Source organism: Populus euphratica, unplaced genomic scaffold (genome assembly GCF_000495115.2).
Source record: "Populus euphratica unplaced genomic scaffold, PopEup_1.0 scaffold238.1, whole genome shotgun sequence".
Classification (NCBI taxonomy): domain Eukaryota; kingdom Viridiplantae; phylum Streptophyta; class Magnoliopsida; order Malpighiales; family Salicaceae; genus Populus; species Populus euphratica.
Window position 1 is genome coordinate 217,037 of NW_011499989.1, and position 13,679 is coordinate 230,715.

The following is a 13,679-nucleotide window of genomic DNA, read 5'->3' on the forward strand; positions in this document are numbered from 1 at the left end:
ATTATTTTTAATATTAATGTGTTAAAATCATTAAAAAATACCTAAAAATATTAATGTGAAACTATCGCCATGAAAAAAAAACATATTAATTTGGTCGGTTATTATACTAAATTTATATCAGCAATTACAATCTAAACCTTCCTAGTTAGTTATTATTATTATTATTATTATTATTTTATCTATTAATTCAACAAGTCAATTTTTGATGGTGGACCAGAATTTTCTTAAAGATCACTTTTTAGTATCTTTAGTTCAAAATATTCACATATAATAAAAGTTGATATATTTTAAAAAATAATTTAAATTTTTTTAAAAGTTGTAATTATTTTTTAGAAATTTTCTTAAAAAACAAATATTTAATAAAAGTGTGAGTAGTAGAAAAAAGAATTGGAAAATAAGCTAAGGGTGACTTTTTCCATAAATTTATTTATTTATTGGAATTAACAATTTATGGACTCCAAAATATAATAATAATATCTTTATATATTATTTTTAAATAAAAATTTTCTTTTTAAAGAAAATAAATTAAATACTGTTAAAAATAAAAATCAAAAGATGCAATTTAATTTATCATACAAAAAAAGGGAAAGAAATAAACAGCATATATATATTAACTAATAATGTCTCACTAATTACTAATTAGTTCATATAAAATTTTCAGGCGTTTCTGTTGTGTGTTATCAGTCCGCGTATATTAACTTCCATTTCGCTTCGTATAATAACCTAACCTCGAACTTGAAGGAACAAAAACAAAAGAAATATGGATGTTGAAGACTCACAAAAATTAGCATCTGAAAAAACTCCAAACCCTAACACCGAAGACGATCTAGAAGAAGGAGAGATCGCTGCCGGAGGAGATGACGACTCATCGTTCAAGAAATCTGTTTCTTTACCATACCAACCACACCCACTTGAACATCGTTGGACTTTCTGGTTCGATAATCCATCTGCCAAGGTCAAACAAGCCAGTTGGGGTAGCAGCCTGCGCTCCATCTTCACTTTTTCTACTATTGAGGAGTTTTGGAGGTTGCGTCTTTTTTCCTTTGTGTGATTCTTCATTTTCTTGCCTTGTTTTCTTGATCTTGGATAGGAAAGTGCCTTTGCTGTTTTTTTAAAAAAGATTTATCTTTTCTTTTTTTGGGTTTTACAAGTAAGAAATCGGTGATGCAAGCAATAGATCTGGAAATTGACGTATACTTAGAGAAAGTTGCAATCTTATGATTTTAATGTTGATTGCTTCAATTATGCACGTCGTTATTGCTTTCTTTGTGATTAATGTGAAGGTTTTTTGATGAAATATTTTTCTGTGTAATTGTAGTAAACTCATGTTGCTATAGAAAGTCGTTATCTTTTGTTGTTGGCAGCTTGCATTGTGATTTTTTATTTTCTTTTGTGAATGAATACTATCAGTTTCTTCAGTGATTTGATGGAAATTAGTTTTGATTAATGCGTTGACAATATATAATGTGTGGTTCATTCAGTGTTTACAACAATATACATCACCCGAGCAAGCTGGCTGTTGGAGCAGACTTTCATTGCTTCAAGGATAAAATTGAGCCAAAATGGGAGGACCCTATTTGTGCTAATGGAGGGAAGTGGAGTGTAACTCTTAGTAAAGGAAAATCTGATACTTTTTGGTTGAATACGGTATGTTTCAATGTTGTTCAGATGGCAATATCTGACTGCAGTTTTATGTTGCTGCTTATTTTGTTTGTACACTTTTTTTTTTTTTTGTTAGTTGTTGGCAATGATTGGAGAGCAGTTTGATCATGGAGATGAAATTTGTGGAGCGGTGGTCAGTGTGAGGTCTAGGCAGGAAAAGATTGCTATCTGGACTAAGAATGCTTCAAATGAAGCTGCTCAGGTAGTGCTATCGAAAAGGATTATATATATATATATATATATATATATATATATATATATATATATATGGGATTGTTTGCTTTCGATCGTAAATTGCAATGATTTGCATTCTTCATGGAGATAGTATAGAACTGACAACATTTCATTCTTGTGGATACTGTTACAGATTGTCACTTCTTAGCTTCTTTCTCCTTGGATAAGTGTTGCACATCCATTACTTTTGAGCATGGTATTCCTTATTTTTCATGTACACTCCCATTGGTTTCCAATTAGACAAAGGAAACAAAATCACATGTAGGAAGAATTCTGTTTGGATATGTCAGTTACTAGGAACTTTGTGTGTCTCTTTGTGGTTAGCACTAATTACAATAAATCAAAACTGGCTTAGGAGGAAACTTAGCTTCATCTTCTAGAATATTTTTTTCTGATAATGACATTTCCATTAAGATGCAGCTGTAGCTGTTTATCATCATGAACTAGTCAGTGGCTTGGGAATAAAAGCATATGAATCTAAACCTGTAACCCCCCTATATGGGTGCTTTCAAGTTAGGAAATAAATTTGCATCAAGTGTCTCTCGTATTAATCCAACAATTGTGAGAGCTATGACTTGCTCATTGGTGTTTGTAGTGCTAAATAGTTTGGGCATCACAAGGCCTAGATGCTATTACATGTTAGAGCATGTAGGTGTTGGGTCTCATTTATTGCTCTAATCCAGCATCATATTTTGTTTGCTTATAGTCGAGGTAGTGATTGGCCCTTGCATACATAACCGTTTTAATGAAGGTTGGCCATAAGTCACCAAATGGTTATCTCCACATTTCATTTGGTTACATATGGATTTTCATTTGCATGCATTAAAGAGGCGCATAAAAGTCCTGACTGGTCAAAAGTCCAATTCCTTTGCAAACTAAGTTCAGAATCAACAAGGCTGGAATCAAAGGGGATGTACAACTGGCACCACTTGATGAATGTAGCCTGGAGCTGTCATATTCAGCTGTCAAATGAATAGAACAAGTTGAGCCTCATAATAGCTGTGTCATCTTTGAACAATTTCAAATCTATCATATTGCTTGTAAGGGCGTTAAACTTTTTTACTTCATTCAGCCATCTGCAGCAGATTGTAAAAATAGTAGCAGCTACTGTGCTGGGAAACTTTGAATTTATTCGAGAAATAAACCATATGCTGAATGGTGAAACAGAATGAGTTGTTTTCAAAGCTATGGAACTTGGAGGGTTATGGATTAAGATAAAGTCAATTAATCTCCTCAAGATTTCTGATCGGGTGAATTGATGAACTGTCATTTTGCAGATGAGCATTGGAAAACAGTGGAAGGAGTTTCTCGACTACAATGAGACTATTGGGTTCATATTCCATGTAAGGACCATGTATAGTGTCAGATACCAACTGCTTTTAGTTTTGCATGGTGGAGGATATTGAGTTTATGTTTTGAACTGTGTTTTCAGGATGATGCGAAGAAAGACAGAAATGCTAAGAATCGCTACTCAGTATGACTTGTAGAGTCTTTTCTTGAAAGGTGCATGTCAGGCGAATGAAAATGCTTCGTAATGCAGGACACGGCATGATAGAAGTTTAGATAAATATTAGGGTTCTGGAACTTTTGATTGACTTTTTGTGTTTGCCTGGTCTGCTATAATTTTAGTTGTATAACACCCGCATCACCTTCTTCCTTCTTTTTATTTTTGTTTTATGTTTTGAGTTGATTTTCTGGTCTTTGAATCCGAAAATGATTGGTTATCTTGGAAATTGTGAACCCGCATGAACTGCCCAGTTTGTGTGTGAACATGTTAGGAACTTGTAATCCCAAGTTTGACCTAAGACAACTGGTTCTGCTGTGGCACGCACAATCATCACCAAGCTAGCCTGCAAGCCCGATGAGTAATGGCAAATGAAAAAAATGGGAACTCCGCACAACTTACTGTGCGAGGTTCAACGAGTAAAACAGAAGTTATGGGATATAAATGTTTGTGCTGTTTTAGAGCATGAGCAGTTACACCTTAAAAGATAGCTAATAAAAGCCTGCATTTTTACTGTATAAGAGGTTCTGCTCATGATCCCTGTCTGTTCATGGATCTACGAAAACAAGATTGTTGTTGTTCGCTATACCATGTGTTCTTATTATAAAGACTAAATAACCTTGTTAGATGTCTTGATTACTCTATAATTTTAACATCTATTGATTTCCTTTTAAAAAAAGTAAGAAGAGACTAAAAACACTACACAATATATATTACGATTTTATTTTATCTTTGCATTTGGTTCAAATTTTTTTATTTTATATCATATATTTTCTAAAATAATATATTTTAGAGGATCGGACTTGGCAAATAGTGATTAATATCCATAATTATTAATTTTTTAGTTCCTAATACATACCTTTAATATTGAAGTTTAATACATCACAATATTAAAATATTAGTAATAATTTATGATTTATAATAAATTACATTTGGGACCTGGAAAATTTAGAACCATGATTGATTAACTTACTCATTAATTCTACAATATCTACTAATTTAATATTAAGTTTGTTAGAACAAAAATTACATGACTTTTAAGTTTAGAAAATAATTAATATTTTTGTAAAATCTCCTATTTTTCTTATATATTCTCATTTTAAAAAAAATACAAAGAAGATTCATTTTAAATTTAATTATTTTTTATATTGTAATAATGGAAGAAATATATTTAATCAAGCTATTTTAAGAAAACTTTTAGAGCTGATTCATATGACCTTGTCGACTTGATAAGTCCATCAGCTACTCGAATAACCTAACCGAAATTTAAGTCCATCAGCTACTCGAATAACCTAACTGAAATTTAATTTGACTTCTTAAGAAAAATTAAAATAATATTATTATAATCTTTGTTTTTAATATTGAATAATGATATTTTAAATTTACTTAATTCAATTTGAATTAACTTGTTTATTTGTGACCTAGGTTATTTACCAACCAAATTTAATAACTCTTGCCTTTTAGAATCTACATTTTAGAAATAACTGATACTTTTTAAAATCTAATTTTTATTTAATTAAATAATGGTAAATAATAAACATTGGAAAGACAAGATAGTTTTTTATTTCAACAAAATAGCTTTTTATTGGCAGAATGCTTCATTGACTAAAAACAATAGCAATTAGAAAAACAAATCTCAAAAAAATAAAATGATTTTAACTAAAATGAAAAAATATATTTTTTTAATCAAAAACTTAATTTTCTTATTCATGCATTTCTTTTTATTTTAACAAAAACATGTTTTTTAACGGTAAGCATCATTTTTAAGTAAATTTTTTTATGATTATGAAAGAAAACTTCAATTTAAAATATTTGAATCAGTCATTTTTACATACTTGTATTAAAAGCCTACAATTATTTTTTTGTGATATATTTAAAGAAAAACATTATCTTCATTAAGAATTTATTGACAATAGATTAGTCTTTTTGATAGCCAAAATATAGCCAATAAAACATATTTTCTCCTCCTATTTATCTCTCTTGCCTCTAAAATTTCAAAGATAAAAATATAAAATAAATAAAGTTTTAGGTTAAAATATAAGTTCCAAGCCGGTAAACAGTAGAGAAAAAAAATTCTCTTTGTTTTTATGCTAAAGTAGGTACATATTGTTTCAATTTTTTGTAAAATGATAAAATTAATTTTTATTGTAAAAAATTGATCAATTTAATGGCATAATATTTTTTTATACCATAAAAAAATATAGTAAATAAATTATAAATATAATATGGGAGTCGAAAATTGAAAAGAGAATTTATCCGAAATGAATAGTTGTCAAAAGGACAAAAGGAGGGGCTACAATCATACGTACCGCAGCAATCCACGTCGCTCCTGTGTCTAACGCCACAACAATTGAAACAGCAAAATACCCTCCTCCTCATTAGTTTATTGTTTAATATAATAATAAATTAATGGGTATTGTTACATAATATTTTAGTCATTAAAAACCTTAAATGGTCTTAAAGATCGAGTTCAAAGACTAATTACGTAAAGTCAAGGTATTAACATTTTAAATACGTTCTATATAAGGTAAGTTGTATTGTTTTATTTGTCTAATTAAAATCTAAGATTTGTTCATGTTTTTTAAATTTTTGTTCTTGTTTGTCTAAGATTTTAAAAAAACCCTCATTAGGAAGTTCTTATCTTCATGGAGTAAAATCTAACTATTCTACCATCCTGAAAAAAATAATTTAATATCCAAAATACATATTATATATAATGTCATTCTTTGGATACTAAAAGTCAAACAAAATAAAATCTTTGTTGTTTTTAAAATTTTGATTAATATTCTCTTGACTTTAATAAACTGGTTATTAAAACTAAAATGTATGCTAAAATTTTTTTTTTTTGTGTATGAAAAGCATAATATAATTTTTTAGCTTTAAGACACTTGGCCGTATGCACAAAAATATTTATTTAAAAAAAAATTGTATTAGATTGTTTTATTTGTCTAATTAAAATCTAAAATTTGTTCATGTTTTTTTAAATTTTTGTTCTTATCTGTCTAAGATTTTAAAAAAACCCTCCTCATTAGGAGGTTCTTATCTTCATGGAGTAAAATCTAACTATTCTACCATCCTGAAAAAAATAATTTAATATCCAAAATACATATTATATATAATGTCATACTTTGGATACTAAAAGTCAAACAAAATAAAATCTTTGTTGTTTTTAAAATTTTGATTAATATTCTCTTGACTTTAATAAACTGGTTATTAAAACTAAAATGTATGCTAAAACATTATTTTTTGGTGTATGAAAAGCATAATATAATTTTTTAGCTTTAAGACACTTGGCCGTATGCATAAAAATATTTATTTAAAAAAAAAAAATTTGTATTGGAAGTTTTGATGAAAACCGAGTATTTTAATATCGAATTTTGTATATTTTTAGCTATATAAAAATACTACCCGATATTAATCAAAATGATATAAAAATATACATAGGAAAATTATAAAATTCTAAAAAATATTTTTAAATGTTTTTTTTAACAAAAAAAAATAGGTCAAACCTGGCGTAATCATTTTGGGTTGGGTCTGACCCGCCCCATATATTGTGAGCTAGACTTAGCCAAGCAATGTAGGCTAGGCTGATATTCCAGCTCGTAACCATATAAGTTGGTTATTGTGCATGAGCACATTAACTAGCCAACTTTGCATTTGCCGCAGAACGTGATTTATTCACATTCTACATGCAAATGCAAGCGAGGCTAACAAACAATGAAGAGGAAGGCACAGTTATCTGGAGCGTTGGCGACGCTGGCAATAAGGGTGGTGGTTGCCCCTTTTCTTTTTCTTTCTCTGTGTTTTTTGCTCTCTTTTTTTAATTCCTTTTCTATTTCTCTATTCGACACTACCGGTGCCAGTAGAGAGAAAGAGCAACGATGGCGCTGCTGAGCTGAAGGTGACAGGCGATGGTTCTTCTTCTTCTCTCTCTTTTTCCTCTGTTTTCCTCTACTTTTTTTTTTTCTCTCTCTCTCTTTCATTCCTTTTGGTTCCTCCTCCTTCCATCCTCTCCTCTTTTTTTTCTTTTTTTTTTTGTTCTCTTCCCCTATATTTATAGGCAAAAATAGGGGAAGAAATGGTCTGATCATTGTGCAACCGCCCTTGGACTGTCCAAGGGGTGCATCCCCTCTGTTTTCATAGCCTCGTGGTAGGCCACGGATCAAAATTTATGCAAATGGGGTTATGGTTGATGTCTTTTTGATGCTTTTGAAGGAGGAGGGAGAAAAAGTCTTCTTCTTCCCCTACCTTGGAGGTCCAAAGGAAGAAGAAGACCCATAGTACCGTTTAAAACGACACCATTTCTTATTTTTTTATATATATATAAACAGTGGATGAAACGGTGTCGTTTTACCCAAAACGAGTCGTTTCATTTAAAAGAAAAGAGCAGTATATATATATATATATATATAAACAGTGGATGAAACAGTGTCGTTTTACCCAAAATGGGTCGTTTCATTTAAAAGAAAAGAGCGGCAAAAATGTGTCAAAATCCAAATTAATCTTTAATTTGAAATTTATTCAATCAAGTCCTAAATTATAATTTTGATTCTAAAAATCAATTTAATTGCATCCATACTAAATTCAATCGTCAGCCCTGAAGTTGGTAGTCCTTTTCACTTTAGTTCTTGGTCTCCTATGAATGCAATTTGACCCTCAATTGATCAATAAACTTTTAATTTATTCAATTTGGCCCCTGATCCGGTCAATTATCCCCCTTAATTTACATGCGTTTTTCATTTTAGTCCTTGATTTGGGATTTCTTCAATTAAGTCTATAATTGACAATCAAACTTCAACATTTATGCAATTAAACCTCTAATTTAACCAAATTAACTCTCAGAAATTATAATTTTAACCCATAACTTTAATATCTTCTTATTAAAGCCCAAATTGACTTCAAAATCAATTTTTCTTGCAATCAAACCCTTCATAAATTCAATTAAACCTTCAATAAAATTTAATAAAGTTTATAAATATCTAATTTTAAGCTTTTCTTCTTCAAATTAATTTTTTTATCAATAAAACTCTTTTATTAGTCAATAAAATACTGTTATATTTTAATTTTATATTTTTAAACCTTCTAAGCTAATTTTTAACATTTTCAGAGCACTTTACTGCTATTAATTTTTTGTTTTTTTATTCTAAATATATATTTTATGATTTTTTGAAAGAAAAAATTAAATTTGAGTAACCCAAAAATAAGTTATGACACATCCATTTACATTTCTAATGCTCAAGCCCTAATTTACAGAGGAAATTCAAATGGTTTTGTTTTGGTACCGTGACATGCCTTGAAGAGTTCATGAGAACGCTAGTAGGCATTTTTAGGTTTTTAGCAGGCAAAATAATCGCCCTAGCGCTCGCAATATCTAGCATTCATTAATGGCTTACTTTATTATTTCTCTTGCTTTTGACCCAAAATTGCCTGCTCGCAACCGAATTCCTGCTTTCAAGTCGGAAAGTTCTTGTCCGGGAAGATGGAGATGCATCATGAACTTTCAATCGCATAGAAGAAGCTCCCTGATATATAGATGGTCGCTTGCTCAACTGTGCGCGCGCAAACATGCAGATACAGCTGTCCACACGTAATAAAACCCAAGAGAGAAAAAAGAAAGATTTACAAGTGCTCTCAAGAGAGACGAATGGTGAGTTAACCAGAGAACTATATATCCATCCACCTATAGATACTAGTTCAGCGCTACATTAATCCCTCTATCCCACTACAAAACTAATACATGTACACCCTATGTTTCCCCTGAAAAAATACTTGACATGCATAGAAATCTGTCGGGTATTTAACAGAGTATCTCCCCCTCTTCTCCATCTCCATCCAGGAACTCCCCACCATCCACATCTTCAATGTCATCTTTCATAAACAAACCCAACCGCTCAAGTGGGCTACCGATGCAAGCTCCAATTTCACCCTTTTTTACCACTTCCATCTTTCCGCTGCCAAAACGGAAATCGAATGATATTGAACAGCCACAGAGCCTCTCCAGTTCTCTTTGGATATCTAGGTTCTGTTCAATCTCAACAGTCTTTTCCATCTGCAGTGGCAACCAAAATCGACAGGTCAGAGGCAATTTAAAGTAACATCAATCAGGAGGATCCACAAATACAAGTTCAATTGTGAAAATCAATTAGCAAGTAAACCTTTTGTAGCGCAATTCGAGCAGCTTCTCTTTCCCTCTCCCGTTGCATTTTCAGTTCCATCTCTTCCCTCCTTCGAGAGGCAGCTTCAGCAGCTCGGATTTGTGCTTCAATCCAAGACTTCTCTATATTGTCATGAAATCAAAGTCCACAATTAAAACAAAATATGGGACACTGGCATGAACAAAAAAAGATTGACAAGCCATGCAATAGACAGAGAACAATCTTAGAAATAGAAAACATGTGAATTCACATACCATGCACGTGATCCCACACAAAATAAAATTGGACACCATACCAACACAGAAATAATATAATCATCTACTTTCAAGAATAACAAAGACAGAAATTGGAAAAATTTGACACCAACCCAACATACCCATCACAAAGTTAACCATGCCTGAATGCTGAATATCAATAACCAGGACAATTGTGTTTTAACATTTTTTTTCTTTTGATTGTTAATATGATACATAAGGACCCAATACCATGTTTGTGTACGATTATAACAAGGAATACCTGATGTAGCATATTTAGGAAGAGAATAAGTGACCTAAATTACCTTCCCGCTGCCGCCTTTCCAATCTTTCCTTCTCCTGCCGCACCTTCATTGGATCAGCTTTATCACCCTAACAATAAGAAAGAACAAATGAAAAATCAGGCACCTGTACCATCAGCTACCCTCATTTCACAGTAAAGAGTCAAAATTCAACACCACCTCAGGCTGCCACACAAAGAAAAAAAGCTTACATCATGAAGCAGTGCCTTGTTTTGAGCTTTTAAAATAGTATCTGCAAATCGATGTTTTATTGTTGCATAACGGAGAGCTTTAGTTGGAGATAATGGAACATCAAAAAGAGAGCTCCAGTCTAACAAACAAAAGCAAAATTCAAAAAAAAAACATCAGAATTAAAATCAGGTTAAAACAACAGCTTCAGCACTTAATTCAATTACATGAAAGCCAACCTTCTCCAGATGCTGCATCTGTGACCGAAGTTGTAAGCTGGGAACTGGGACATATATTTTCATCATCCAAAGCACTAACAGCCCCTACATATCAGTTGGAACAGCATTACAGAAGTCAGGTAACCATATGGTATGCATTTTAATATTACAAATACCAAAAACAAGTTTTCTCACCATCAGAATCTGGATCTGATTTGCTCATCTGGGGTACAGGAATGCTTTTTTCCTGGAAAAATAACTGACAAGCATGCTTGATCAGACATTGCAGAAAATTGAATTTTGACCAACACTGGATCATGATGGACACATTACCATACCAGTTTGGAGGTATCAGTGCTACATGCACGCTGATCTCTCCCTGATGATCTCTCAGATGATATATCTAAGCCAAGGAAAAACATACAATGGTCAAACAAATAATAGGTAACAAAACCATGGCAAGGGAAAAAAATAAAGTTAGCTATCCACCTGAGCTTGTATGGTTTGAATCACTTTGGAGCCTGCATTGACAAGTATTACTGCCACAGCTACTACAGTTTGGGGCAACTGGGATCAACAATGGCTTCACATTCTTAGAGACGCATGCATGTCTTCCATCACCATCAGTGCCTATAACACTACTCTGCCACTTCACACCTTTGTAAGAATTTGGCACCTGAGACTTGCACACCCCTGCTGGTCTAGTAGGCTTTGCCTATAAACAAAGCAGAAATATGCAAACTTCAACTACAAAGATTTTGAAAATATATAAATATACATTAGAAAGTAAAAGTACTTAGAACATAGCAGACTTCAATTACTAAAAAACTGCAAACATATATAATACAATAGCCAAAACACATGGGTCAGATATATATACAGCAATCAGAGGTTTCTAGTTAGAGCTGTATTCTAGTTTTTCATTATAGATCCAATCCATCCTAAATCTAAAGAAATAACTTACTTCCAAAATAACACTTGCATTGGATGAGCACCTTATCACCTTTTCTTCAGATGGTTTTGACTTCTTTGGAAAAGCATTGCTGTGCAGAGGAGGTGTTCTGGGACAATTCGGTCTGGAATCAATGATTTGTGTTGTCTGTCCACTTATAATCTTTCCACTTCCAAACTTAGGTCCTTCATGATTCCATTTATCCTCTAAAGCTTTCCAACTTGTCTCAAAAATCCCATTCAGTTCCTCTGCCATTTTATGGACATTATTTGTAGGAGGATTATACAGCATGGCATTTGAAAAGGTCAGTCTGATATCATCAGCAAACTCCTTGATGCTAGCATAACAATTCTTTCCCAGCTTAGACTTTACTGTTCCTAGATCCATGGGAATTGAAATAATAGAGAAATAATCAGGAATATTCAGTGCTACTGGATCCACAGGCTTATTGAAAACCCAGCCAGCTGGATGAACCATCAGCGATTTTAGAAGGGCAGAACACTGTTGTGTCACTGCACGGTCCATCTTCAGCCTCTTCTGCTGTTTACACTCTATCATCTTTGGCAGTCCACGCTTCCTAGAACCTGACACAGAAGATTTCTGCTTCACAATTTCTGATTTACTTGTCTGAGAACCAGGATTCTCACCCACAGAAACACTGCAACTCCGTTCATCAGCAAGCAACTTTTTCCCAGGAATAACTTCTATTCTTTGGGAAGCAATCTTAATTGTCAACTTCTTCATCACTACACTCCCAGCAGCAATCATTGTGATGAGCTGAAAGCACCTGAGAGGAGTAACCTCAGATTTCCAGCTTACCAGGCACCACCAAAATTATATGACCGGCAGCACTGTGCCAAGCAGTTCCCTAACGTCAACAAAACCAACATGCATAAGTAAGGGAAAAGTATACAACCCTGCATAAGTTTCAAAACAAATAAGGCCGGCCCGGAAAAGGAAAAAAATGTAGATTTAAATGAAAGAAACCAGCAAAGCAGGCGAGCCCACGAAAAACCCTCAAGTCAAATATCAAACAGAGAATACACACACACACACACACACAAACACACACACATCAAACTCGCATCACACACACAAAGTTTTAATCTTCTTCGCATTGCATCAAATCACAACAACAGTTATTTTACCATTAAATCAATAATCATTAACTTAATTCACAAAAGCACAGTATAAACACGAAAACCAACAGAGAACACGATTGGGGTTTCCAGAACTTGAAGTCGAATAAGAAAAGCAATCAAACAAAAAACCCAGATATCGATATCCAAAAAATAACCCTAAAGTCCGATGAGTCTAGCGCTAAAAAAGATAAATAAAACGAAATCCGAAATCACAATTCAACAGTTAGATATTAGGATTTAAAGAAAGACTTACCAGGATCCAAAAGGGGAGATCGCAGGCTGCTCTGGAAGAAGATTTGACTGCAAGAAGGGCAAGAGACAAGGTAGTTTTGTAGGGCAGTGCCTACTAGAGAGTGACCTCTCTCTCTCTCGCTCTCGCTCTCGCTCCTAATCTATTTTAGGGTTTTTTCTTTTCTTTTCTTTTCTTTTTTTTTAATTTTTTTCTTTTGTCTCTCTCTCTCTGGGGGTGGCTTTATTTATACTACTGGCCTACTGGGAGATGGAGTAGGAGATCCAAGTACATTGCCTCGTTTTGTTGTAATGACGCTTTTGTCCTCGTTAATGCCGTCGCGGTTTTAATTTAAGTAGCGTTTTTTTTTCCTTTTGGTTTAGATGGTGTACTTGTTGGTAATTCTAGAAATTTGTTTTAAATAGAAAATACGATAATTGAGTTTTTTAGCTATTAATTACAAAATCGGGCGGGAGTGAGTATTTATAATTATAATTATAAGCAAATGGAAAAGGTAAGGGGAATTCATGGGGTTAAACGCATCGTGTTCACAATGCTTTTTTTGCATCTATTTTTTTTTTTTTGTTAATTTAGCTCTCAATAAACTTATACATTAATTTAAACTAATTTACTAATAGAGGATGAGATTAAAAAAAATAACACAATTAAAAAATTAATATTTTTTTAAGTATAATAATATCAAAGTAATAAATAACTTAATAAAATTGGAATCGAACCACAAAAAAATTAATTATAATAATAATAATAATAATAATAATAATAATAATATCAACAAAAACAACAATAATAATAAGTTAAAGAGAACTTTAAGATGTAAGATTAATGTGAAGATTAAACA

At 32.4% G+C, this 13,679-nt stretch overlaps 2 protein-coding genes across 4 annotated transcripts; one reads left to right on the plus strand and one right to left on the minus strand.

The window, feature by feature from the left end:
• Positions 1–651: 651 nt before the first annotated feature.
• On the plus strand, positions 652–3,727 carry EIF4E (eukaryotic translation initiation factor 4E). The gene is made up of 5 exons (XM_011047035.1): positions 652–1,026; positions 1,482–1,647; positions 1,739–1,864; positions 3,174–3,239; positions 3,329–3,727. Exons 1-5 carry the CDS (start codon positions 761–763, stop codon positions 3,374–3,376), a joined length of 672 nt encoding a protein of 223 aa, XP_011045337.1. The 5' UTR covers positions 652–760; the 3' UTR covers positions 3,377–3,727.
• Positions 3,728–8,991: 5,264 nt separating this feature from the next.
• LOC105140269 (transcription factor GTE12-like) lies at positions 8,992–13,019 on the minus strand. Of its 3 annotated transcripts, none has more exons than XM_011047033.1 (10): positions 12,845–13,019; positions 11,462–12,317; positions 10,987–11,212; positions 10,836–10,900; positions 10,693–10,756; positions 10,519–10,602; positions 10,303–10,421; positions 10,115–10,181; positions 9,556–9,677; positions 8,992–9,449 (listed from the first exon to the last, which is right to left on the minus strand). In XM_011047033.1, exons 2-10 carry the CDS (start codon positions 12,215–12,217, stop codon positions 9,198–9,200), a joined length of 1,755 nt encoding a protein of 584 aa, XP_011045335.1. In that variant the 5' UTR covers positions 12,218–12,317; positions 12,845–13,019; the 3' UTR covers positions 8,992–9,197. The 3 variants fall into 3 exon arrangements, with proteins under 3 accessions (XP_011045335.1, XP_011045336.1, XP_011045334.1); XM_011047034.1 differs by having other exon boundaries at positions 10,693–10,744; positions 11,462–12,366; XM_011047032.1 differs by having other exon boundaries at positions 11,462–12,366.
• Between the last annotated feature and the right edge of the window lie 660 nt (positions 13,020–13,679).

What these genes read in the sequence shown, in the direction of transcription:
- LOC105140269 (XM_011047033.1), bottom strand. Translation starts at nt 12,217, where the DNA reads ATGATTGCTGCTGGGAGTGTAGTGATGAAGAAGTTGACAATTAAGATT. An exon ending in ATGCAAGTGTTATTTTGGAA is followed by an intron (nt 11,213 to 11,461) that starts GTAAGTTATTTC and finishes CTTTGTTTATAG; the next exon opens with GCAAAGCCTACTAGACCAGC. An exon ending in AGATGCAGCATCTGGAGAAG is followed by an intron (nt 10,422 to 10,518) that starts GTTGGCTTTCAT and finishes TTTGTTTGTTAG; the next exon opens with ACTGGAGCTCTCTTTTTGAT.
- EIF4E (XM_011047035.1), top strand. Translation starts at nt 761, where the DNA reads ATGGATGTTGAAGACTCACAAAAATTAGCATCTGAAAAAACTCCAAAC. An exon ending in ACTATTGAGGAGTTTTGGAG is followed by an intron (nt 1,027 to 1,481) that starts GTTGCGTCTTTT and finishes TGGTTCATTCAG; the next exon opens with TGTTTACAACAATATACATC. An exon ending in CTTCAAATGAAGCTGCTCAG is followed by an intron (nt 1,865 to 3,173) that starts GTAGTGCTATCG and finishes GTCATTTTGCAG; the next exon opens with ATGAGCATTGGAAAACAGTG.